The sequence below is a fragment of the Coregonus clupeaformis genome, chromosome 24 (assembly GCF_020615455.1).
Source record: "Coregonus clupeaformis isolate EN_2021a chromosome 24, ASM2061545v1, whole genome shotgun sequence".
Taxonomy (NCBI): Eukaryota; Metazoa; Chordata; class Actinopteri; order Salmoniformes; family Salmonidae; genus Coregonus; species Coregonus clupeaformis.
The window spans coordinates 7,419,925-7,444,692 of NC_059215.1; the positions used below are offsets into that span (position 1 = coordinate 7,419,925).

Consider the following 24,768-nt stretch of genomic DNA (forward strand, 5'->3'; position numbering starts at 1 on the left):
CAGGCCGGTGGTGGCTGGTCCGCTCCAGCAGTCTGAGGTACGGGAGGTTCCTCCGCCCCCGCTGGACATCGAGGGGGCCCCGGCGTATACAGTGCGAGCCATCATGGACTCAAGGCGTCCACCGATCTACGTTTCTGTTTTGTCTTTATTGTACACACCTGGTTCCCATCACGTTATCATTATTTCCCTATTTAACCCTCTGGTTCCCTCATGGTTTTGTGCGTGATTGTTCTTTGTTTGGTGTTTATGACTGCTGTGAGCTGGTGTATTTCCCTACGTGGAATTAGTGTTTGTTTCTTTCAGAGTAAAGTTTGTCTGTTACTCAGTTCTGTGTCCTGCGCCTGACTCCGTCCTACCGCTGCACACTGACACCTGACAATTATGGACTTGGGGCTGTACAAAGTGATTGAATTTTACACAAACAAACATAATTATTTTTTCTTAGACATTCTTCATTGAGACTACTTATACCTACTATGCACATTCTATGGTGCATTTTCCAGCTGTAGACTCATATCCAAATACCATAAAAGTTATTTCAAACCTCAAGGAACAAAACTTATTCTGCCTGACCATGAGAACTGAGGCAGACTATTGTTACAAGTGGAAGCAGACTATTGTTACAAGTGGAAGAGATTAAACACATCATACTGAACAAACACAGCCTGGTGTTGTAAATTCCTCAGAGATTGAAGAGACTGGTTTCTCTTGATTCCAATTCTTTGGGGAGCGGCACCTGTAGGAGTAATGCATTACACAAACAGAAACAGCTGTGAGAAAGCTTTGATTGGCAGTGTAGGATACACAGAGATATCACATAATTTGAATTTCACACTATAAATCTAGTGTACATATTTGCTAGCGTGTGTCTAATATGGGTTAAAGCTAACAAGCTTGATTGGACTGTAAGTTTCTCTCCAGTTCAAGAGAGTTCCACAATGCATATCAAAAATTAAGCAATAATCAGTTGACAACTTCTGACATCTAACTAAATAATGTGACGGCTGGTGAGATCAAGTTAGCTAACATTATGACTGTTTGTGACCCTGTGCTAATCTGAGAATCATCAGTTGTACTCACGGCTTTGAGATAGGCCACATTGCTCTTTTTGATCTCATTAAGCAGTTCATCGCGGGGCGTCACATCCACCTTGGGCGGCTGCCGCCTCCGAGGAACAGGCTTCAGTGTCTTCATCACATCTTTCAGAGTGGCCTTCAGTTCTACCATCTCATCAACGCCTGTACCCCTCTGTTTTCCTGTTGTCTTCCTGAGCTGGACGTTCGGCCTCTCTGCTCTCCTGTCGTCCAGATCCAGAAAAGGGTCACGCTTCTTGGGGGTCCTCTTCAGCTGGATGTCTCTTAGAGGGTTACCAGACAAATCCATGCTGGAGGATTGTTGTGAAATGGGGTTGCGCTGTGGAGTGTGGTTAAGCTGCTTGTGTTGATTCTGTGGAGAAGTGTTCGACTGCTGGACTCTGGAGGAGGGCTCTGGTTTGGGTTCCATGTGACCCTGTGGACCCTTGGGCAGCTGCGGCATGAGGGCCACGATTTCGGGAGGGACGTAGCCCAGCATCGCCAGCAGCCCCGGGGGCAGGTTCAGAGCCTGTTCGTATATCTCAAACACCTTCTTCTGCTCCTTCTGCTGCTGCTTGCTGTGCTCCTCTTTCCTCTGCTGTCTCTGGCGGTCCAGGTTCCTGGTCAGCAGGTTAGTCACCACCATCCTGGGCCCTGCCTGCTCAAAGTGGTAGCCCATCTTCAGGAGGGTGTTGTTGGCCTTAAGCAGGCGTGACACCTCCATCTCCGCGTGGTGGCCCAGCATGTGTCTCTGGTTGTGGAAGCGGAGCTCTGTGAGCGTCTCGTTGAACTGTAGGCAGCGGATAATGGCGATGATGCCCTTCCCTGTTATGAAGTTAGACTCTATGTTCAAGGTGGTGATGCTACGGTTCTCTCTCAGCATGTTGGCCAGGGTGAAGGCAATGTTTTCGTCTGCACCGGTGTTGGCTATACTGAAGGTTTTGACGTTTTTGTTCTTCTTCAAGGCATTAACGTATTCTATAAGCATTTCTTTGGGAATGTTTTCTATGTTGTTCAGGTTTACGTCTGTGATAGTGGGGTTGTTGTTGCGGATCTTATCCAGGGTGGTGTCCAGGTTTGTCTCATTCCCTGAGGGTCTTGATGTCTTCTTGGCCCCACCAAGGCCACCAAGGCCCCTGCCAAGGGCCAGCGTTGGAATATTTAGTTTGTTTATTACCCTCACCTCTTTCTCTGGGACAAAACAGGCCCTCTTCTCCTCTGGAGTCATCTCTGTTACTTCAGGAGCCTCTGTGGTGTTAGTTTCTACTTTCTCAGATATTTGTGAGCTCTTTTTTTGCTCTCTGCTCTCAGTCTCTTTCTCCTCTTTCTTGTCTGTGAACTCTGGAGGGGGCTGCAGGGGACTGGTAGTGTTTACAGTGTTTGTGCTATTGTCATCCGATGACTCTTTTAAATGTTTATTCACTGGATGTTCATGTTTTTCTATGACCCTTTCATAGTTCATGTCCTTTTTCTCCTCCTCCTCTTCCTCCTTCTTCACATCCTCTTCCTCCACTATAATTTCCTCTATAATCTCCTCTATCACTTCCTCTCCTTCAACATCATCTGTAGCTTCCACCTCGATGACTTCTTCTTGCACCTCATACACAATTTCCATGTGTTCAGCGTTTTCTTTCTTTTCAGCATCCTCTTCCATAGTTTTCTGATGAAGACAAGTAGTACATTAATTTAATAAACTTAGCCTTGTAAAACATACAGTCAGTCAGTTAATTATGTTTGTTTATAATGTTATAATAATTAAAGTGGTATACAGTATGATACATTAAGATGTTTTATTGTCACATACACCGCATAGGTGCAGTGAAATGTATTGTTTTCCAGGGTTAGCCATAGTAGTACGGCGCCCCTGGAGCAATTAGGGTTAAGTGCCTTGCTCAAGGGCACATCAACAGATATTTCACCTTGTCGGCTCAGGTATTCAAACCAGCAACCTATCGATTTCTGGCCCAATGCTCTAACCGCTAGGCTACCTGCCACCCTATTTGAAGGCTATAGCTATGGTATATTGACCATTGGATATGTAATCTCTTACCTTATTGGAGAGTAGAGTGACAGGGACCCTCTCCTCCTCCAGCATGCGTTTGGACTCCTTCTCCCAGTATAGATAATCCACCAGGCCCCTGTGGTCAAAAGAGCCTGTGGGCACCTTCTCTGTCTGGCTCTTCTGCCTTTGACCCACAGGTACCCTCTCATCTGGGGCTATAACGTCCATCTCTTTCTGGAGCTCTTTCAGCTCCTCAGGAGACAAGTTCGCCAGGATGTCATCTTCATCAATGTCTTCTTCATCATCCGATTCTGAAGATGGCTTCTCTTTCTTTTGGTCCTTCTGTCTCTGACCAAGCGGTACTCTCTCGTCTGGAGCTAAAACATCCATCTCTTTCTGGAGTTCTTGAAGCTCCTCAGGAGACAGGCTAGCCAGGATATCATCTTCATCAATGTCTTCCTCATTTATATCCTCCATGTCCCGGTCCCTTTGGTTGGACATATCTGTCTAGAAGTCGTCTGACAAAAGAAACTGTTTGTCAATCAACCTAAAGGATAAAAAGTATATCCACAATTACTGCACAGTTCTACAGCCGAGTGGACAGTGCTATTGGCTCTGTCTCTAGCTGGTAAATGGCCTGCTCACACCTCAGACAAAGTCTAAAATTAAACACCTAGGATCGCATGGAAAATATTTATGGTGCAAGAGGGTCAGGGGAGATATACTAACATATTCCTTTTTCAGCAGCTTGAGTCAGCTCGACAAGCTTCATGATCTTTCAGCATGGCAGTTGATTGGGGGAGATAGACAGTAACAGGTGGACTGTTTTTTTACAGGCCTGGGAAGGAATTCTAGGGTCCACTGCGCAGAGGGCTCCGCCCAATCCCCCAGAGTTCCCTGGAAAATGTAATAATATCTCACTGAAGTGATGCACAACAACAGACAGCTGATATAAATGAGAATATCTGCTGTGTAGGGGGTCGCTACATTCAATGGGAATATCCTGTTATCACTATGAACCCCTGTAGCGTGTAATAGAGAAGGTCTTGTTTATCACACCCAGGGCTAAAGAAGTCACACTGGTTTTTATTGATGTCCCAAATCCAAACGGGAGATATTTCACTCAGAGTAGAAGACAAACAATACATGGACAATGTAGAAATATGTAGAGAAACAAATAAAGGAACATTATTTGAGGGTTATCCAGTTCAAAGACACATATTTTTACATCATAAAAGAAAAGCTACTTATCAAAAGTTTACGTTCTCCACATGCAAGCAATTTACACCACATTAACACATTCACAAGTAATTATAATCTATAAACAATATAAACATGTACAGTCAGATTCATACTTGGGAGAGGAGAGAGTGTCAGTACATGGATTGACAACCTGGGACTAAACAACAGTTGGTTTATTCTTTTGTTATCACATTTTGTGAATAATAACTCCAAAATGTATACCTAAATGTTTTACAAAGATATTCAAGTTGATTTTCAATATGTATAATGTCATAATACAATAGGTTAAATATATTTGGGTCAAAGGTAACCCAGGGTTTCAAATTCTGTTTGTAGATTCTTCACAATATTCACAACGATGAAGCTGGTTTTCCAGATGTGCCATCACCACATCCATGTCTTCCTGAATAATATCGATCTCCATCCAGTCCAAGGCACATGGGAGAGTCATTCTCGAGCTTCATAGTATGTGTACAGACTGGTTAGTTGGTATCCTTCCAGAGGTCTGTGCTTCCAGTGTTGGGGTCATTGTGCCAGTTTTCATTCCAGTCCTCTTACCTTCAGTGGATGCTCATGTAATTTCCATCCATGTATATTCTTCTGTAATGAAGAGATGAAAACAAAAACATTTGAGTCAAGGTCAATATAAAAGTCTCCCATACTTTAGGATAGCATAGTACTGCATGAAACCCCCTGCATGCTGCAACAGCTGAGATTATAATCTACAGTACAGGCTTGAAAATGGAACACAACAAACCAGGGATACACACCATGGAAAAATATGTTATTAGAAAGAAGGATATTTAACATAAGCAAACTTCCTACTGTCTTGTCAAGCATGCCATGCAATAATATAAGGACTGTAAAATGTGAAATGAGAACTTTCCACTTAATATGGATCACAATTGTCAGTAATGAGAGGCAAGCAAAAGTAGGTGAATTCTACTACTGGTTATAGGAGTTATGTGGAGGATGTGGTGTGTAAACTGTGCATATGAAGCTAGACACTGAAAGTGTGGTTTCTAGCTACAGGATGTAATGTAACTTTTGCTTCACATTTCACTGGGCACAGACGTCAGTTCAACATCTAGTTTTGATTTAAATGTGGTTGAGTTATCAACTAATGTGAATTCAATGTGAATTCAACGTGAAATCAACAAAACATTTCACCATGTCATTGGATTTAGGTTAAAAGTTGGGCGAAAAAAATACAAAATTCCCTTACGTTGATGACATTTTGAAAATCCAATCAGTTTCCCACGTTAATTCAACGTCATCACATTGAATTATTTTGTTGAAATGACATGGAAACAACGTTGATTCAATCAGTTTTTGCCCAGTGGGACGCGGCCATACTGAATTTGTGAGCCTGCTAAAAGACCAAGATAATTTGGCAACATCTTTGATTGAGCGGGTAAGGCACGGTCATCCATGAGCTAGAAGTATCTGGGTTGGGCCTTGGCAGTATGTGTTACCACTGCTCTGGCTGTACATTTAATGGATGGTCTACATATTGATTTCACCTTGATTGACACGCCACTAAAGGAGCTACACTATATTGCTCAATATGACAAATGATGAGACGCAGATGGAAACTGAAAACAGTGGCACTGATGGAAACTAATTACCACGACTACAGCCTATTTGCATCTCACCCTTCTGTGTTTGAATGGCTGCCTAATGGTCTTCCTCAGTGCTATTGGCCACAGCACCAAACATCTCTACTGACTCTACCGGCATCGTATCAGACCTCTTCAACAAATTGCATTCTGGGGGAAATCTATGTACATAAGGATTGAGGATGGACAGTTCGTGAAAGGAGAGAAAGAAAGTGAAAAGATCACCAGTTCACATAGAACACACCCACACTCAGAGACTGCTTCGTTATTGGGGTTTAGTTTCACACCAACAGGCCGAACACACTGATGTCACTTACTATCAAAGACTGTTTATAGATAAGGATAACATTTTAATCTCTGTAAAAGTCTATCTGACAGCAAAATGACCTGTCCAATCATGAGAAGAGCAGGAGGAACAGGAGGAAGGTGGAGAAGAGGAGAGGATGCATGAGGAGGAAGAGCAGGTGGAAGGATAGTGGCAAGTGGTGACATTGAATGCTAGGATGGTCCTGAGGCTCAAGGTCGTTACAGGCACACACAGAGAGTGAACAGAGATGACATCCACAAGAGAGAGTACCTGCCATTGTGCATGGGGAGGAAAAAAATATGATACTTTTTTTACCCAGTAAGTTGACTGAGAACACATACTCATTTACAGCTACGATCTGGGGAATAGTTACAGTGGGGGAAAAAAGTATTTAGTCAGCCACCAATTGTGCAAGTTCTCCCACTTAAAAAGATGAGAGAGGCCTGTAATTTTCATCATAGGTACACGTCAACTATGACAGACAAAATGAGAAAAAAAAATCCAGAAAATCACATTGTAGGATTTTTAATGAATTTATTTGCAAATTATGGTGGAAAATAAGTATTTGGTCAATAACAAAAGTTTCTCAATACTTTGTTATATACCCTTTGTTGGCAATGACACAGGTCAAACGTTTTCTGTAAGTCTTCACAAGGTTTTCACACACTGTTGCTGGTATTTTGGCCCATTCCTCCATGCAGATCTCCTCTAGAGCAGTGATGTTTTGGGGCTGTCGCTGGGCAACACAGACTTTCAACTCCCCTCCAAAGATTTTCTATGGGGTTGAGATCTGGAGACTGGCTAGGCCACTCCAGGACCTTGAAATGCTTCTTACGAAGCCACTCCTTCGTTGCCCGGGCGGTGTGTTTGGGATCATTGTCATGCTGAAAGACCCAGCCACGTTTCATCTTCAATGCCCTTGCTGATGGAAGGAGGTTTTCACTCAAAATCTCACGATACATGGCCCCATTCATTCTTTCCTTTACACGGATCAGTCGTCCTGGTCCCTTTGCAGAAAAACAGCCCCAAAGCATGATGTTTCCACCCCCATGCTTCACAGTAGGTATGGTGTTCTTTGGATGCAACTCAGCATTCTTTGTCCTCCAAACACGACGAGTTGAGTTTTTACCAAAAAGTTATATTTTGGTTTCATCTGACCATATGACATTCTCCCAATCCTCTTCTGGATCATCCAAATACACTCTAGCAAACTTCAGACAGGCCTGGACATGTACTGGCTTAAGCAGGGGGACACGTCTGGCACTGCAGGATTTGAGTCCCTGGCGGCGTAGTGTGTTACTGATGGTAGGCTTTGTTACTTTGGTCCCAGCTCTCTGCAGGTCATTCACTAGGTCCCCCCGTGTGGTTCTGGGATTTTTGCTCACCGTTCTTGTGATCATTTTGACCCCACGGGGTTAGATCTTGCGTGGAGCCCCAGATCGAGGGAGATTATCAGTGGTCTTGTATGTCTTCCATTTCCTAATAATTGCTCCCACAGTTGATTTTTTCAAACCAAGCTGCTTACCTATTGCAGATTCAGTCTTCCCAGCCTGGTTCAGGTCTACAATTTTGATTCTGGTGTCCTTTGACAGCTCTTTGGTCTTGGCCATAGTGGAGTTTGGAGTGTGACTGTTTGAGGTTGTGGACAGGTGTCTTTTATACTGATAACAAGTTCAAACAGGTGCCATTAATACAGGTAACGAGTGGAGGACAGAGGAGCCTCTTAAAAAGAAGAAGTTACAGGTCTGTGAGAGCCAGAAATCTTGCTTGTTTGTAGGTGACCAAATACTTATTTTCCACCATAATTTGCAAATAAATTCATAAAAAATCCTACAATGTGATTTTCTGGATTTTTTCCCCTCAATTTGTCTGTCATAGTTGACGTGTACCTATGATGAAAATTACAGGCCTCTCTCATCTTTTTAAGTGGGAGAACTTGCACAATTGGTGGCTGACTAAATACTTTTTTTCCCCACTGTACAGGGGAGATAAATGAGTCAATTGGAAGCTGGGGATGATTAGGTGGCCATGATGGTATGAGGGCCAGATTAGGAATTTATTCAAGACACCGGGGTTAACACCCCTACTCTTACAATAAGTGCCATGGGATCTTTAGTGACCACAGAGAGTCAGGACACCTGTTTAACATCCCATCCGAAAGATGGCACCCTACACAGGGCAATTATATTTTTGGGGGACCAGAGGAAAGAGTGCCTCCTACTGGCCCTCCGACACCACTTCCAGCAGCATCTGGTCTCCCATCCAGGGAACAACCCTGCTTAGCTACAGAGGGAAGCCAGCGGTGGCTGCAGGGTGGTATGCTGCTGGCTAAATAACCAATCATAAGACTGGTCTTGATTGAAACATTTTATTTCCCTTAGTTTAGGTCACACAATTAGTGCTACTATTTCCTCTAAAATCCTATAGGATATATAGAAGACTACATGTAGGTGTGGTGCTGTGGTAGGTCCTCACCTGGTATGGGTGGGGCTCCGGTTGTAGGTGCTATGGGCTACTAGGTGAGGGTGCTGTGGTGACTCTGCCATGTTATCATAGTCTGTTACACCCACAGTTAGCTGGCTGCGCCAGTTTCCTGTGCTGGTTGATGAGGAAACTAGAAAGAGAGAAAGTGAACACTTTTTAGTTGCACTAAAGAGACAGACACATAAAGGGGAGTCTCGGTGAATAACACCCTAACCCTAGCTCCATTTCCCCATCCTGATTCAACCCTAGCCTCAACCACAACCCTAACCCTAACAATTAATACAGAATAATATTTTCATACAGTATGTTAGGAATGTTTGAATTGTATTGATCAGAAAAAAACATGTCCCTCTGTGTTACTTGAGGGTGAACAGACAGAGTATGGTTTCTAAGGTGACCTGTTGCAGTATGAGGAGAAGCAGGATCAACCCCTACCTGAGGAGTAAGAGGTGGTTCGGCTGGAGTGGCTGATGTGGGCTGGCATGGTCTGGTATCCAAGGCTGAGCTGAGAGCCGTTATCGTAGTCATACCCAGACAGACCTCTACCTGCCTCTATGTGGCCCCCGCTACGGTGGTACCAGCCTCTCAGGTGCTCAGCCACCAGGGCCTTTTGCATGTTCTTCTGTAAGGGCTCATTGCGGGGCCCATGTCTGGTCCGGGGCAATCTCATGGTAGCGTAGGGGTTCTGAGCAAGGCTGTCCGCCCGATCACTACTGTAGGTCCTGTATCGCTCGTGTCCGTAATTGTGGACTTGGTAGGAGGGGTTGACATTGTAGTGGCCCTCCATCTCGTTCTCATACACGTAAGCACCGTTGGAGTAGGGCTCCATGTCCGGACAGGGGTAGCCTGCCACATAGTAAGCAGTTGGCGCGTAGTGTGCCTGGGGCTCGTACGCATCACTACAGCCGATATGGTTCTGGACCAGATTAGGCATACTGCCTGTGTTACCGTAGACCTCCACCCTCCTGTGCAGCTGATGGTTGCGGGTCCGAGAGTCCAGGGTGCAGTAGTGGGGGTTGCCTGGGTAGTCCAAGCTGGACTGGCTGGTGTAGGAGGAGCAGTCCTCTAGGGCTACTGTGCTGTTGTTCCTGCGGGCAGGGGACTGGGTGAACACTGGCTTCTCTGAGTCAGTATCCTTTAATAGCCGTTGCTGTGACTCCAGACTCCCACTGCGGTGCCTGAAGGACTGAGAGTTCCCATCCGACCTGCAAAAGTCACACACAAAAAAACCTCTATGTAATTATAGGGTTATCAAGCAAATAGTATGGTTAAGAAATATGGATGTACAGCATACTAAATACTTATGATTCTGTTAAACGGTGGGATGGAGGTAAAGTAGAACAGTACAGGTTAAATGTTCAGTGTCGGGGTGAGAGGGTAAGGGTTTGGCTAGGCATGGTCTGGGGGGGTGGGGGGTCTCACCTGAGCTGGCTGCTGCTGTAGGCGTTGCGGGTCATAACAGGGGTGGAGGGCATGCTGCGTGGGTCCCGTGAAGGTCTGGGTAAGGTTTTGTAGGGGCTGCTGTGTGCGGATGACACCTCTCTGGGGTGGTAGTGGTGTGAAGCATCCTGGCCGTCAAACGCTAACCTGTTGAGACTCTTGTTGTTGTGGTGATCTAGGGAGTGTGCAGGGCTGAGCTGAGGGGAGCACTGGACAGACCGTGACCGGGGCCTCTGAGCACCATCAGAGTCATCTGGACCAAGAGACAAAACTCATGGTCAGATGGGATTGGTAAAGCAGCTGTTCAACAAAGGTAATGTAGCTACTGTATGACTGAACTCAGTGTCCCACTCACCGTCATGCATAATCTTACTGTCTGACAGGGAGCTGGTCTCTAAATGGATAAATTCATCTGGGGAAGAAGGGGGAAAGTATATTATAGACTACAGATTATAGTACAAATCTATAAAGTCATACAGTGGAATGTGTGTGCATGTGTTTGTCTATCTTTATCTACAGTACCTGCGATAATCACAGAGGCTCTTTGGGTAGGCTTCTTGCCCTTCTTGATTCTGTACTGGTTCATCTCGTCTTCAACCTGCTGCAGTTTCCTCATGGCGTCCTGACAGTTCCTCCTTCTCTTCCTCTTCACCGTTTTACAGAGCTCTGCCTCCGAGGCCAGCTTTTTAGCTGCCTCTACGATCATCTGCTGCAGAGCAAACTTGCTCTCCAGGTTCCTCAGATAAGGGTCCTAAAGATCAGAATACAGACATTATTATAGACATTATTACAGCAGAGAATGGCAGATCCATTTCAATTTCCACTGAGCACTTTACATGCAATATCCAATTGTAAATTACAGCATAATGTAGCCATAACATAATATTTTGCAGTATGTGCCTGTATTGGGAAATGCATCCGGCAACTCATCAACACGTGATCCATACGAAACAGGACAGGACCTGATCCTAACTTCATCACATTCCATTCATGACACAAAAACTATTTTTCAGTGCACGGTACATACTGTATGTTTCTCTGCTTAGAGTAATATCCTAAAATCCTAAATTCAAGTCCCTGAGGAATTCATGGAATTAATGTTATGTCATATTCTGCAAAATATTAGTCTTGTGACAGACGTCCGTTATACAAGGCCAGCATGTATAACGGACGTCACGCTGCTTGCTTAGCAGGTACCGCTTCCTGATTGGGCTCACACAAAGACTGGAACACAGGACCTCTGCCTTGCTAGCACACATGACCGCCCTCCCGAAGCATCTTACCAGTTCGGCGCCACCGAAAAGTTATTAATTTGGCAACGCAAGTGGCGACACTTCAGGCTGACGAGTACATTTCACACATCCCCATGTGCTACACATGAATCTGAGATTTGGTTCTGGGTGCCTAGATAATTAGCAAAATATATGTCATATACTGAACAGTACAGTTTCAATACCGACCTCGTTGTATGGGAAGAGGTCATCCAGTTTGAAGGCCGTGCCAACGCGTCGTCTGACATGAGGAGGTCTCTCGCATGCAGACAAGGGATACTCTTTTGGCAGTTTGCCCGTGAGCTCCTGGAAACATACAACAAAGCATCCAGGTCAGTTAGCTTTACAGAAAACAATGGGAGAAAACAGAAAACAGACACTCTCTGTGGCACACAGGCTTGTACAGTTACACAGTGTTTCACTCCAATAGTCTCAATTGCCCAAACTAAAGCAATTTGTACAGTAGATTGACTGGTGTTTCACTGACTGACCCTGACTGAAATGAATTGCTTAAGAGTATCAGCCTAGCACCTTCAGAAATCAATGTAAGTAATTGTCTAAGAGAAAAATGGGCCTCTCACTGCCTCTCGTAAGCAGATTTTCTTCAGCTCCTTTGTTTTCTGGGTCAAGACATCTTGGATCTCTTGTTCCTTCTTCTTTAGCTCAGAGATCTTCTCCTTTTTCTGTTCTTCGTCCACCGCTGAATCTGCCGACCCTGTAGTGGTGACATTGTTTACACTGTAAATGTACCGTAGGCCTATGCGCTTGTTTTCGTTGTACTTTTTCTAACACAAAGTGCATTCAAATAGGGGTATATTTTTCCAAGCCCTTTATTCAGGCATTTCAAAAGAGAAACATTTAGCTAAATAGAGACTTTGAGCTACCAGAATGTTGACCTACCTGTTGACGCCAGGCTGCCAGTGCTAGCCATAATGAGGTTGTGCTTTAGGTTATCTCCTAGTCTGGTTATCTTGGTTCCTCCTCCATGTTCTGTTAGATCCATGGCAATATCACCCAAACTTTTCGCTGCAGTTATTTTACCCTGCTGGATTAGGGATTTATGGGGTGAATACATACTACAGACCTATACTGTCTACATGTAAATATAATCATTTAATTCTACATGAATACATTTATTAATTTAGTTGGTATAGGGACACATGAAGGTACAGAACACAGGTACACTGATTAGGTCAGGACTAAAAAGAGATAATATGACATGGTACCTTGCTTTGCTTCCTGTCCAAGTAAAACTGGTGCTGACTGATGGCCATGACCCAGATGGTTTTGATCAGTGAGTGGCTGGCGTACCATGTGTGGATGACCAAGCCAGTCTGGCCGAATGTACGCTTGGTCACTGCCCGCCTATTTAGAGTTAATACATACACAATCATTAGACTCAGGAAGAAGAGCTTATTTAGTTGTCTAGAAAATGTAAATACATGTAGTTGTGATAAATATTTATAGTTTGACTTGCCCTCACCTGTGAGGGTCATTCACCTCAACAGCAAATTTCTTCTCCCGAAAATACAAGTTCTCCAGTTGCTTCCACTGGTACAGCTATGGAGGTAAACACAGAGAGACACAGAGAAACAACTGATTGGTGAAACATTTACTTGAACTATGACTCTCAAAGCCTGCATATGACACCTTTATATGTACCTTTATGTAACCTTTATGTGGTCCTCTGTAGCTCAGCTGGTAGAGCACAGCGCTTGTAACGCCATGGTAGTGGGTTCGATCCCCGGGACCACCCATACACAAAAATTTATGCACGCATGACTGTAAGTCGCTTTGGATAAAAGCGTCTGCTAAATGGCATATTATTATTATTATTATTACCCAAATAAGGTATATGATTAAATCATAAGCATCTGTAATGATGAATCACAACCGATATATTACAATGACCTCACACTGACCTGGCTATGTCATGACACATGCCCACTTATTCCATCCCATGATGTACTAACTAGCAAACTGCAACCTTTAATCAAGTAAGTTAAACTTGACTTGAACTGCCATGAAACAGACAAGGGCTGTCAGGCCTATGATAGCATTATAGCATTATGCAGGTGCTAGTCCAGAGTAAATTGCATTTTGCTACCAAGGGGCATACCACAAAGACAAATAACAATGTGTAACAGCTTCCATGGCTCATCACATTGCTTGGTAACCCCTCCAGGTGCTGACTGTTTACAGCAAGATATGAAGAATCCACAGTGGTGCATGACTCATCACCATGTCTGGGTTCTCCACATGAGGCAGGCAGCTACAGCCTTGTTACAGACCCAAACTAATGGTTGGATTTTATAATCCACACCTCTCCTATTATAGCTAGTGCTTTAGCCTACCTGTAACATTTACCAACACTATTGTACCTATTGCCAAATATCAGGGACAGAAAAAAACAATAACCCAAATTGTGCTACCATCAAAAATCACATCATAAATAAAGCATGATTTCATCATATATCTAGTTGTTTTTCATTTAACAAAATGTTATTGTCAACGTCCAATATGTAAAACTGTTGCTTCATCTCTTACCAGTAGAGGTCCAGTAAGTGAACAATTCCTGTTTCTATAGTAATGATGTCTCTAATCCTTTTTGTCAAGCTCAAACAACACAAACAACTCCTTCTCTCTGCTTCCAACTTGTCTCCTCAGGCACTCTCAGCACTCTGAAGGGTAACACCCAGTACCCTTCCTTTCTGTCTTTGACATCATATACACACCCTCCTCCCTCCTCTCAACACTAAATGTCTGCTTAACCAGCTTTCCTTCTTATCTCAATGTTCAGCATCATACGCACATAGATCATAAACTTAACTACGTGATCCTGTAGAGGCAGATCACACAGCTTGGTGTTTGTCCAGGGGAACAGCAAGCTATAAAACATCCACTGAACCAGAAGAGCGGGTTACACACTTTACATGTAGGATTCTCAGAATGATGAATATGTCTACATGTATTAAATGATCTGGTAAAGGTTGAGCAGGCATACCTCTGTTATGAGTGATAGACAGAAATATAAGAAATACAGGCCTCCAAGGTCATGTTTAACGAAAGGGATTGATCACAGAGTCGTTATAAACTGACTCTGTCACTTGGAAAGTCTGGCCTTGTCTGCTTCAGCTGTATTGAGGGCCCAATCCCGATCAGTGGAATAGGTGATGAATGTGTGTGAGAGGTTAGTGAATCATGATAGTGCTACGTGCTGGAGGAATCTTTATCCCTGCCCTGTCATTTAATATTTCCTCAAACAGCCTGCTGAAGCTCTTAGCACTGTCAGATATAATACTATAGTAGCAGGCAGACATCTTATCTGCAGAATGAATCTCCTATATGCCTGTAAAGGCTATACTGCAAAATGACCGCTGTATGGTGCCAATAAAATAGCTCCATGCAAAACTAATCCTGTACTCCTCCATACTGTAAGTAGAGAAGAACACAAATGGAAACAAACAAATTACGGTACCTTCCTTGGTTTCAATTTGTCCTGCAAATCATATTGGCCAATTCCTTTGTAGCTGATCCCAAGCCACCATGGAATGCCTTGCTTGTCCTGTAAGGCAAAAGCTTAGTTTCATGACTGAACTGCATACATCCATTCCCTTATAGAAATCTGATTTATAATTGGATTTAATTGGATTTATTAGGATTTATAAGTGCAATCCATAGCTGTTGTTAATAATGCATAATGCAATATACTGTATTATTACCTTTACGTCATAATAATGAACACCATATGTGGGTAAGGATTCCACTAGAGTCAAATACCTGAAATAAAAATAGTTTTCTGTTACAGTAACATCCCGACTCCCTCTTTAATTTTCAAAAGGTGGTTTGCCAGGGATATTATAGATGTTACTGTACACAGGACAATGAGAGCATGATATGTTAAAGGTGCCTACAGTGAATCACATTGATTCACTGGCCAGTCAGTAACTGAAGTGGGTTATTGATTTCTATCAGACCTTGGCTGTGAGAAAGGAGAGAGAGTGTGAGAAAGAGAGAGAGAGAGTTAGAGAGAGAGAGTAAGGGAGAGAGAAGAAAAAAGAGAGAGAAGAAGAGAGTAACGAGTGAGTGTGTGAGAGAGAAAACAGAGTGCGAAAGGGAGTAAGAGATAGAAAGAGAAGAAGAGGGAGGACTGAGAGATAACCAGGGCCTGATGTTTTTTATCTGATGACTTGTGGTAAACAGGCGTGTGTGAGAGGGAATGAGGGATCATTGTTTTTCCAATACTCACTGCACTATGGCCTGTCCTCGGGAGACTCCTTTCAGCTGTTTGTAGTGCTCTATCACTCGATCCTCACTATAAAAAGCATTGTAAAAATGCATTATGATGACACCTTCAACTCCTAAATTATGGGCTGCATCCCTCCTCCCTCTCGGGAATGCATCATACATCATAAAGGGTCCTGTGTAGCTCAGATGGTAGAGCATGGCACTTGCAATGCCAGGGTTGTGGGTTCGATTCCCACGGTGGGCCAGTAGAAAAAAATAACCAAAATAATATTGTATGCACTCACTAACTGTAAGTCGCTCTGGATAAGAGCGTCTGCTAAATTATATAAATAATTGTCTGCAAATTGCTTTTGCACCTATTTTTATTGAGCAGTTTTTTAAACTAAACAGTTGCCGAGGATGCACATCATATTCAAGGTTAGTTTACCAGTATGTAAGTGATGGGTGCTCCTTTAGCACCTTGTTGGGAAGAGTTGGGAGCTTCCTCAGATCCGTTCTGGTGGTTCCATCACTGATAATAATGATAAAACAGAATGTGGATGGTGAAATACAATAAAGGTCCAATGCCGCTGTTTTTATCTCAATATCAAATCGTTTCTGAGTAACAATTAAGTACCTTACTGTGATTGTTTTCAATAAAAGCAATCTAAAAGAAATAAGACTTTTGCTAGGACTGTTTGGGAGTGGTCTGTGGGGAGGGGAAAACTGAAAACTGTTGTTGGCAGAGAGGTTTGGAACTCTCTTTCTTATTGGTATATTAACTCATTTACCATCTGGTGATTTCACCAGGCAGGCCAAAACTCCATCCCACCAAAACAGGCTGACATTTCAGGTGGTCTTTTCAAACAGCTCTTACACTAAAAGGGCATTATCATCATTTTCACAATTTCACAGTATTATTCCAACCTCATAGTGTGGAAATATATATAAAACCCAGGAAAATCTGGAGGATATCACCCCTATTCAGTCAGACTGTCTGACCTGACCCACAGGTGCAGAAACCTCATTGGCAGACATGCTCCAGGTGCATGGATAATGAACTAACTGAAGCGGCATTCTCTGGCCATCTAACCCCTGTAATTTCTGTTAATTTGGAATGAGACAGGTGGAAATGCAGACAAAGATCCACAGTGTTCCATAATTCTCTGTCTATTGTTCCAACTGAATGCTCCCTGACAGTAAAGAGTGTGCAGCTGTTGCAATAGAAGCTTTATTAAAAGGAGGTAGAGCTATGATGTTAGAATGCAGCCCTGCAGACTGCAGTAGCCTTTGCCTGAGCTGTCAGTGGTATGATACTCATTCGAAGGCCTGTGTGAGGTTTCAACACACCGTGGCAAGCCTCACAATACACAACATCTCTGCCTTCCCTCTTATAACTGCCTTTGCTGTCATTGATTTGACTGGAAAAACAGTTCCAATATTGAAGGCCTTTGCTAAATGTGTGATGTTGTCTTGTGGCTTAGATACCTGTTGTGTTAGATACTCATTCGAATGTATATCCTTACCTTGAGTAATCCCCCTTTGCTTCCTGAATTGATATAAAAACAACATGTCAGAAGATGTATGCTTTAGAGTGGCCAATTAATATACAGTACAAACCCCAAGCAAATAAGAAACTAACCTGCAAGGCGTTTGCTGCTAATTTGAATACATTCTCACTTTCCACCTCTATATCCCCCTGTTAGAAATAAAGCATCATCATAAATGTGTTAATGTACAAATGGGCTGCTGAGACACGTTGCAGATGTCTGTATCTGAGCTCTGTTCCTATGACTAACACATATACATCAAAATAGAATTATATTGGACTAAACAGATCAGCAATCTACTCTTTCTCACTGTCTCATCTCATTCCAACAAAACAGTGTCTCACGGCCACAGTCAGACTGAGGTTTGGTGGTTTATAAAGAGGGACAATGAGATGGTGAATCACAGCAACCTGACCCTTGAGAAACCAAAGGTTATCAGTGTGATTCACCATTTATCTCAACACACAGCAGAATAAGATAAGTAGCTTACATTGTAGACGGCAGCTTTTGCATTTAGGAAGAATAATTCCACCGTCGTGTTGTCTTTCAGTAGTGTTATACTCTCAATGTAAAACCTGCAGGGATACGTACAAAGAAATTTCATAGACTATTTGTTGAATTTAATTATAAAGTACGTATTACATGCATAATCAGTAAGACATTCCCTAATCTCAGCACCCACTACTAGATATTCCCTAATGTAATAAAACTACTGCCATCATGATCATCTTAAACCAATAACAGGAGTGCCCTACTGGTAGATATGTGGTACAGATATGGACCTGGTGCAATAACTACCTGACCAGGAAGTTGAGGACGATAGGCCCAGTAGCCTTCTTAGAGAAGTCATGTTCTAGAACTCTCCGGTCCAACTGCAAGTACTTACACTGGCCACTGCAAGAGACAATGAAGAAAAGTGTTAAATAAACAAACAGCACTGGGAAGACGCATACAACCATACATATATCAGTGGAGGCTCCTCAGAGGAGGAAGGGGAGGACCATCCTACTCAGTGAATTTCCTAAAAATAAAAATATATTAACGTGTGATTAAAACACACTGTTTTTCAATGAATGTCTACAGTAGCCTCAACAGCACTCTCTGGGGTAGCACCATGGTGTAGCCGGAGGACAGCTAGTTTATGTGTACATTGACTTCAATACAAAACTTAGGAGGCTCATGGTTCTCACCCCCTTCCATAGACTTACACAATAATTATGACGACTTCCGGAGGTCGTCCTCCAACCTCTCAGAGCTCTTGCAGCATGAACTGACATGTTGTCCACCCAATCAAAGGATCAGAGAATCAATTTAGTCCTGAAAGCATAAGCTACAGCTAGGTAGCACTACAGTGTATAAAATGTGGTAAGTAGTTGACTCAAAGAGAGAGAAAGACAATAGTTTAACAGTTTTGAACTAATTTACTTCTTTAAAAATCAAGGCGAAGCAGCAGAGAGAGAGAGAGAGAGATTTTTTTCATTGTATTTTTTTATTTTTTTATTTATTTTTTTTTATACTTTGTTTATTGAATTTTCAGTACCAGCATTTAGTAAATAATTGCACTTGAAAGTTATTTGGTATGAATATGGAACAACAATTTGAAGACAACGATACAGCAAAACATAGAGAGACAGACATGAAAGAAAAAATAGACATTAAATACATAAATAAGATAAAACACAAAAAAATAAAAAAAATAAAAAAATAAATAAAATAAAAAATAAAAAAAACACAAAAAAAAGGAAAAATATCTGTTTTGATCCAGTTGTTATAGGTCAGCTAGCACAGTTATTACCGTCCTTAACATCCGAGATGTCGTATATGCACATACCAGGCATCTTACATCACCAATATATAAATATACATCACTCTGGAACTGCAGGGAAATGTATTCTTTTAACATAAGAAAAGAAGGGAGCCCACTTTGCATAGAATTTGTCTACAGACCCATTGAGTGTCTGTTTTATTTTCTCCAACTTTATGCAATTCAAAATAGATTTAATCCAAAGAGCATGAGAAGGGGCTGCAGAGGATTTCCATCTAAGTAAAATTAATCGTCTCGCTAACAACGTGACAAAGGCAATTACATCCTTATTCATTTTGGTCAATTGTATTGTGGGTAAGGAAACTCCAAATAATGCAATGAGAGGGTCTGGCTCGATCTGTGTGCCGCTTAATTCTGAGAGTGTGTTGAAGATGTCTTTCCAGAAACCAACAAGAGATGGGCAGCACCAAAACATGTGCACATGATTAGCAGGGGACTGGTTACATCGAACACAATTAGGGTTCACATCCTTGTAAATTTTTGATAGTCTTGCTTTGGTCCAGTGGGCCCTATGAATGAGTTTGCATTGGATGAGGCCGTGTCGAGCGCAAATAGAAGAGCTATGTACCCTTTTGAGTGCCCCTTCCCATAGTTCATCAGATATTTCCTCACCCAGTTCCTCCTCCCAAGAGGATTTGATATTGTTTAATGAGATGGCTTGTAGTGAGCAAATTTGTCTATAGATTATTGACAATGTGCCTTTCTGATTAGGAAGTGGGGTGAGAAATGTGTCGAACTGTGTTCCACCAGAAAGGTTGGGGAATCCTGGATCTATGCTGCGGACATAACTCCGGACTTGTAAGAACCTAAAAAAAATGATGTCTGGAGAGACCAAATTTAGCTGATAATTGTTGAAACGTACTAAATGTATTGTTAGTATACAGGTCTCTGAATCTTTTAATACCGAGATTAGACCATGTTGAGAAAGCACCATCAATCATAGATGGGGGAAAAGCTGGGTTTGAGGCTACCGGAGCCAAGGAAGAGGTTGTTTGAAACCCAAAGTGGCGTCTAAATTGATTCCAGATCTTCAATGTTGTTTTGACACATATATTATTGGTGAAGGAGGAGTAAGGGCCTGTAATAGAGGAGTGAGCGAGGGAAGACAATGATGCCGGTGTAGACGAGGCAGCCTCCATCTCCAGCCAAGTTGGGGGTGGGAATATCACTCTGCTCTGCAACCAGTACTGAATGATCCTAAGGTTAGCGGCCCAATAATAGAATCTGAAATCTGGTAGAGCTAGACCGCCGTCTGGTTTGGGCCTCTGTAAGAGCTGTTTTCGCATCCTAGGAGGTTTTTTGTCCCATATAAAGGGTAGAATTAGGCCGTCGATCTTTTTGAAAAATGTATTGGGTAGAAATATTGGAAGGCACTGATAGAGGTATAAGAATTTAGGGAGAGTATTCATTTTAATAGAGTTAATTCTAGCAACTAAGGAGAGGTGTAGCAAAGACCACCGTTCCAAATCGTCCTTAGTACGGGTTAAGAGAGGAGCAAAGTTGGCTTGAAAAAGGTTTTCAAACCTAATTGTGACATGTACCCCGAGATAAATAAAACTACTGTGAGCTATTTTAAATGGCAAGTTATGTAAAGGGGATTTTTTTGCAGCCATGTTAAGTGGCATCAATTCACTTTTACTGAGATTTAGTTTATACCCTGATAAGTGACCGAAGGATGCGAAAGTGGCAAGGGCAGCAGGGACAGAGACAGAAAGATTGGATGTGTATATTAATAAATCATCTGCATATAAAGACAGTTTGTGTTCGTGCCCGTATCTGACTATGCCTTTGATGAGGGGGTTGGAGCGAAGTGCTATTGCAAGTGGCTCTATGGCGAGGGCAAACAGTAAGGGACTTAAAGGGCAACCCTGACGTGTCGATCTTTGCAAAGGGAAGCGATCTGATTGAGTGTTATTAGTCCTGACAGAGGCTTGGGGGGATGAGTACAGAAGTTTTATCCAGGTCATGAATTTGGAGCCAAAGCCAAATTTATTTAGAGTGTAAAAAGGTATTTCCATTCCACCCGATCAAACGCTTTCTCCGCGTCCAGGGATATAATGGCTTCAGAGGTATTGTCGATAGAAGGATTGTATATAATATTAAATAATCTTCGGAGATTGAAGAATGAGTGTCTATTTTTTATAAATCCTGTTTGATCCGGAGAGATAATTGATGGGAGGACTGTTTCTAGCCGTTGCCAGAATTTTGGCTAGAATTTTATAGTCCACATTTAGCAAGCTAATTGGACGGTATGATGCACAGTCAAGAGGGTCTTTGTTTTTTTTAAGAATAACACAAATGGTTGCTTGAGTGAGAGTATGTGGGAGAGCACCATTTACAAATGCATCATTGTACATTTCAATTAGAATAGGGGCTATTTTGGTGATCAACTTTTTATAAAACTCTGTCGGGTAGCCATCAGGCCCTGGGCTTCTCCCAGATTGAAGGGATTTGACAGCGTTAGACAGTTCTTCAACAGTGATCGGCTGCTCTAATTTTTTAACCAAATCCCGGCCGACCGAAGGCACAGAAAGTGAGTGGAAGAAATCATCCAATTCCAGTGTATCCGCTTTACTTTCAGAGGTATATAGAGACTGGTAAAATCTCTTGAACTCCTCATTGATCCCCCAGGATCTAATGATATCCCAGATGATGTACGAATTTTTGTAATCTGAGATGATGATGATAGTTGACGTAACTTGTGAGCTAATAATTTACTGGCTTTATCTCCTTGTTCATAGTAAGTGCTCCTAGACTTGACAAGCATTTCAGTAACCTGGTCTGTTAATAGTGTGTCAAATTCTGCTTGCAGAGTTAAACGTTCCTTATAAATATCCGGGGATGGTGAAACGGCATAAATGTCATCTAATTGGGCAATACAGCGTGTTAACATAGATAACCTATTCCTTTTCAATTTGTTCTCATGTGCGGTGTAGGAGATAATTTCACCTCTGATATAAGCTTTCAAAGTTTCCCCAGAGAGTAGACGCAGAGATGTTTGGGGTTCTATTTGTAATCATGAAGAAGTCGATTTGACTCAAAACAAAATTGACAAAGTGTTCATTACTGAGCAGTTGAGTTTTTAGTCGCCAAGGCGGTCGCTGATTGTCTACATTTTGAAAAGCTACTTCCATAGTAACAGGGGCGTGGTCAGATACAACAATTGGGTTATATGAACATGAAGATATGGAGTGGAGGAGCCGGTCATCAACAAGGAAGTAGTCTATGCGCGTAAAAGTGTGGTGAACCGATGAGAAAAAAGAGTATGCTTTCCCAGCTGGATTAACCATTCTCCAAGGATCTGAGATTCAGACATAAAGGTTCGAACAACTCTAGCTGAGGTTGATAAGGTGGTAGGTTTAGTGGAGGATCGATCCAATTGTGGGTCTAACCAACAGTTAAAGTCACCTCCTAAAATCAACATATGGGTGGACATATCTGGGAGTGTAGAGAAAACCGATTTGAAAAAATCACCATTGTCCCAATTAGGAGCATAGATATTAACAAGAAGAACCTTTGTATTGAGCAGCCTACCACTGACAATTATATATCTACCATGGGGATCTGCGATCACCTTAGAACATGTAAAAGGTACCGATCTGTGAAGTAAAATAGCCACCCCTCTCGCCTTACTCTGAAATGAGGAATGGAACACCTGACCCACCCATCTGCACCTAAGACTTGAGTGTTGTGATACCTTCAGATGAGTTTCTTGGAGAAAGATGATGTGAGCTTTCAAATGATGAAGATGGTGTAGCACCTTACTACGTTTAACTGGGTTATTTATGCCCCTGCAGTTCCAAGTAAGAAAATTAAAGCCATTCCCTCCAGCAGTATGGGCTACACTAGGCTGAGTCATATCTTAAGAGAGAGAGAGGATGTGTAAAGGACAAGGTACAATGTAAACTGAAGATCTTAGTTGAACCTAAAAGCGCAAATGTAAAAAAACAAAAACAAGCGAAGAGGCACAAAAAACATATACAAACTATATACAAATAGAGAGTGAACAAACCCTTCCCTCACACCCGCCCTTGCCGAAGCATCTCCCCAAATGAGATGCAAGCAAAACCCTAAATACAAAGAAAGTTTAGAGCTAAGCATGATAACTCTTACTCTGTGCTACCTAAGATTAGTGACCATTTAACTAGAGTAAGCCAAACATGGATAGAATGGTCCCCAACAGAGTTTAAGGAAAATTATCCTCGATTAAGAGAGGTTTAACCTCGACGCAGATGGTAAATGAACATACTGAAACAGCCATGCAGACCCCCAGATATTGGCATTAGAGGCGGCAAACCTGGGCTGGAAATAAAGAGATAAAAAAGAGAATGACATTCATATGTCGATGAACCCAGCAAAGATGGCTTCGTTAGTCACCCATTCGGCCTGCTAACTAGCCTGCTAGGAAGACCAGCCAGCCAACCATTTGTTACACACCATGCGGTACAACAGCCGCTTTCACGTTCTTGTTGATGAAATCTGCCGCTATAGCCGGGTCCTCGAATCTGTGCATGGAGCCGTCCGGTAAAGTCAGTCTCAAAACCGCAGGGTAGATGAGGCCGAACTTCACGCCCGGGCAGGTGTGTAGTTGGCGTTTCACAGCTCCAAAGCTAGCCCGCCTCTTAGCCACAGCTGTTGTGTAGTCCGCAAATATCGAGACTCTTTTACCTTTATGTAGAAGAGGGGATGCTTCTCCGATCTTCTCAGTATGTCGTTGCGGACGTGAAAGAAATGCACCCTGATGACAAATGGTCGTGGGGGTTCTCCATCCCTGGGTCGGCTACGCAGAGTGCGGTGAGCCCGGTCTAGCAATGGCTTCTCCTCTAGCCCGAGCAGCTCCTGAAGTAGCTGGGCCATGTACTCCGTGGGCCTTGGGCCCTCCACTCCCTCCGGTATTCCCAGTAGACGAATGTTGTTCCTCCGCATTCTACTTTCCATATCTTCGCATCTATTATCGAGGAATGCCACCCTAGTTGTCAATGAGCCGACGTTAGCCTCTAGCTCGCTAATGCGAGTGCTGTGGTCTGTAGCACCTCGCTCCAAATCCGATAAAGTCACCCCATGTGCGTCGAGCTTATTCTGTATACTCTCGATAGATTTTTTAAGCTCGTCTTTGATCGTTGATATCTCTGACCTGAGATTGGTAGAGAGACAGTCAATTTTTCCGAAAATGTCGGTTTTGAGGGTGCCTATCACGGATTGCAGCATCTCCACAGTCAGTGTTTCCGTGGGGCCGGCATTGGCAGCGTTCGGTGGCGGGGGTGAGTCGGGAGAAGTTGCAGGCTTGTTGCGGCCTGCTCTTGCAGACTCTGTTTTTGGCCGGGTTGATGTCATTACGAATTTGAATTTATTAAACTTGAACTGAGTTGTTTATGGGTCTCTTCAGACGCCTGGGCAAACAGAAATGTATGCAATTTTGCAAAGTTAAATATATAAATTTGGTCACTAACTCAGGAGCGATAGGGAGACGCGTGCTACATCCTTGGCTTCCAACAGCGCCCCCTTCATTGTATTTTTTAAACTTTTACTTTCACTTACTTAGCTAGCTAATGCAGATAGCTAATTTTGCCTACTCAAACACCCGGCTCAAACAGAGTGGAATGCTATTTATGTTAGTTAGCTGGATAAGGCTATCCAACACTGAAACTCTTCCAAGTCAAGGTAAGCTTTCGGTTTTATTAATTTATTGCCACTGGGGCCTGCCAGTGTAACTGCTAAACTGCTTGCT

The 24,768-nt window shown here is 42.8% G+C and overlaps 2 protein-coding genes across 4 annotated transcripts in view; both read right to left on the reverse strand.

Annotated features, from left to right (window-relative positions):
• Positions 1-441: 441 nt before the first annotated feature.
• Positions 442-3,686, reverse strand: LOC121537527 (leiomodin-3-like). The gene is made up of 3 exons (XM_041845138.1): positions 3,124-3,686; positions 1,081-2,733; positions 442-736 (listed from the first exon to the last, which is right to left on the reverse strand). The coding sequence occupies exons 1-3, from the start codon at positions 3,574-3,576 to the stop codon at positions 683-685; spliced, it is 2,160 nt and encodes a 719-aa protein (XP_041701072.1). The 5' UTR covers positions 3,577-3,686; the 3' UTR covers positions 442-682.
• Positions 3,687-4,141: 455 nt separating this feature from the next.
• Positions 4,142-24,768, reverse strand: part of LOC121538488 (FERM domain-containing protein 4B) — a 33,255-nt gene continuing 12,628 nt past the window's right edge. Inside the window, exons 4-23 of one of the 3 annotated variants that reach the window (XM_041846547.1) lie at positions 18,014-18,109; positions 17,706-17,790; positions 17,308-17,364; positions 17,192-17,214; positions 16,114-16,197; positions 15,688-15,753; positions 15,161-15,218; positions 14,917-15,003; positions 12,922-12,998; positions 12,665-12,803; positions 12,339-12,480; positions 12,020-12,153; positions 11,628-11,744; positions 10,690-10,918; positions 10,523-10,579; positions 10,150-10,420; positions 9,163-9,932; positions 8,719-8,857; positions 5,973-6,097; positions 4,142-4,917 (exon numbers count right to left, since the gene is read on the reverse strand). In XM_041846547.1, the coding sequence (XP_041702481.1) occupies positions 5,995-6,097; positions 8,719-8,857; positions 9,163-9,932; positions 10,150-10,420; positions 10,523-10,579; positions 10,690-10,918; positions 11,628-11,744; positions 12,020-12,153; positions 12,339-12,480; positions 12,665-12,803; positions 12,922-12,998; positions 14,917-15,003; positions 15,161-15,218; positions 15,688-15,753; positions 16,114-16,197; positions 17,192-17,214; positions 17,308-17,364; positions 17,706-17,790; positions 18,014-18,109 (2,734 nt within the window). In that variant the 3' untranslated portion in view covers positions 4,142-4,917; positions 5,973-5,994. Of the gene's footprint in view, positions 4,918-5,972; positions 6,098-8,718; positions 8,858-9,162; positions 9,933-10,149; positions 10,421-10,522; positions 10,580-10,689; positions 10,919-11,627; positions 11,745-12,019; positions 12,154-12,338; positions 12,484-12,664; positions 12,804-12,921; positions 12,999-14,916; positions 15,004-15,160; positions 15,219-15,687; positions 15,754-16,113; positions 16,198-17,191; positions 17,215-17,307; positions 17,365-17,705; positions 17,791-18,013; positions 18,110-24,768 lie in introns of all 3 variants that reach the window. The other 2 variants (XM_041846546.1, XM_041846548.1) reach the window with 2 other exon arrangements.

Bases quoted from the DNA above. Each gene is read 5' to 3' on its own strand.
- LOC121537527 (XM_041845138.1), bottom strand. From the start codon at position 3,576: ATGTCCAACCAAAGGGACCGGGACATGGAGGATATAAATGAGGAAGAC. The intron at 2,734-3,123 runs GTAAGAGATTAC...TGTCTTCATCAG, and splicing joins TCACTCTACTCTCCAATAAG to AAAACTATGGAAGAGGATGC. The intron at 737-1,080 runs GTGAGTACAACT...TTACTCCTACAG, and splicing joins ATGTGGCCTATCTCAAAGCC to GTGCCGCTCCCCAAAGAATT.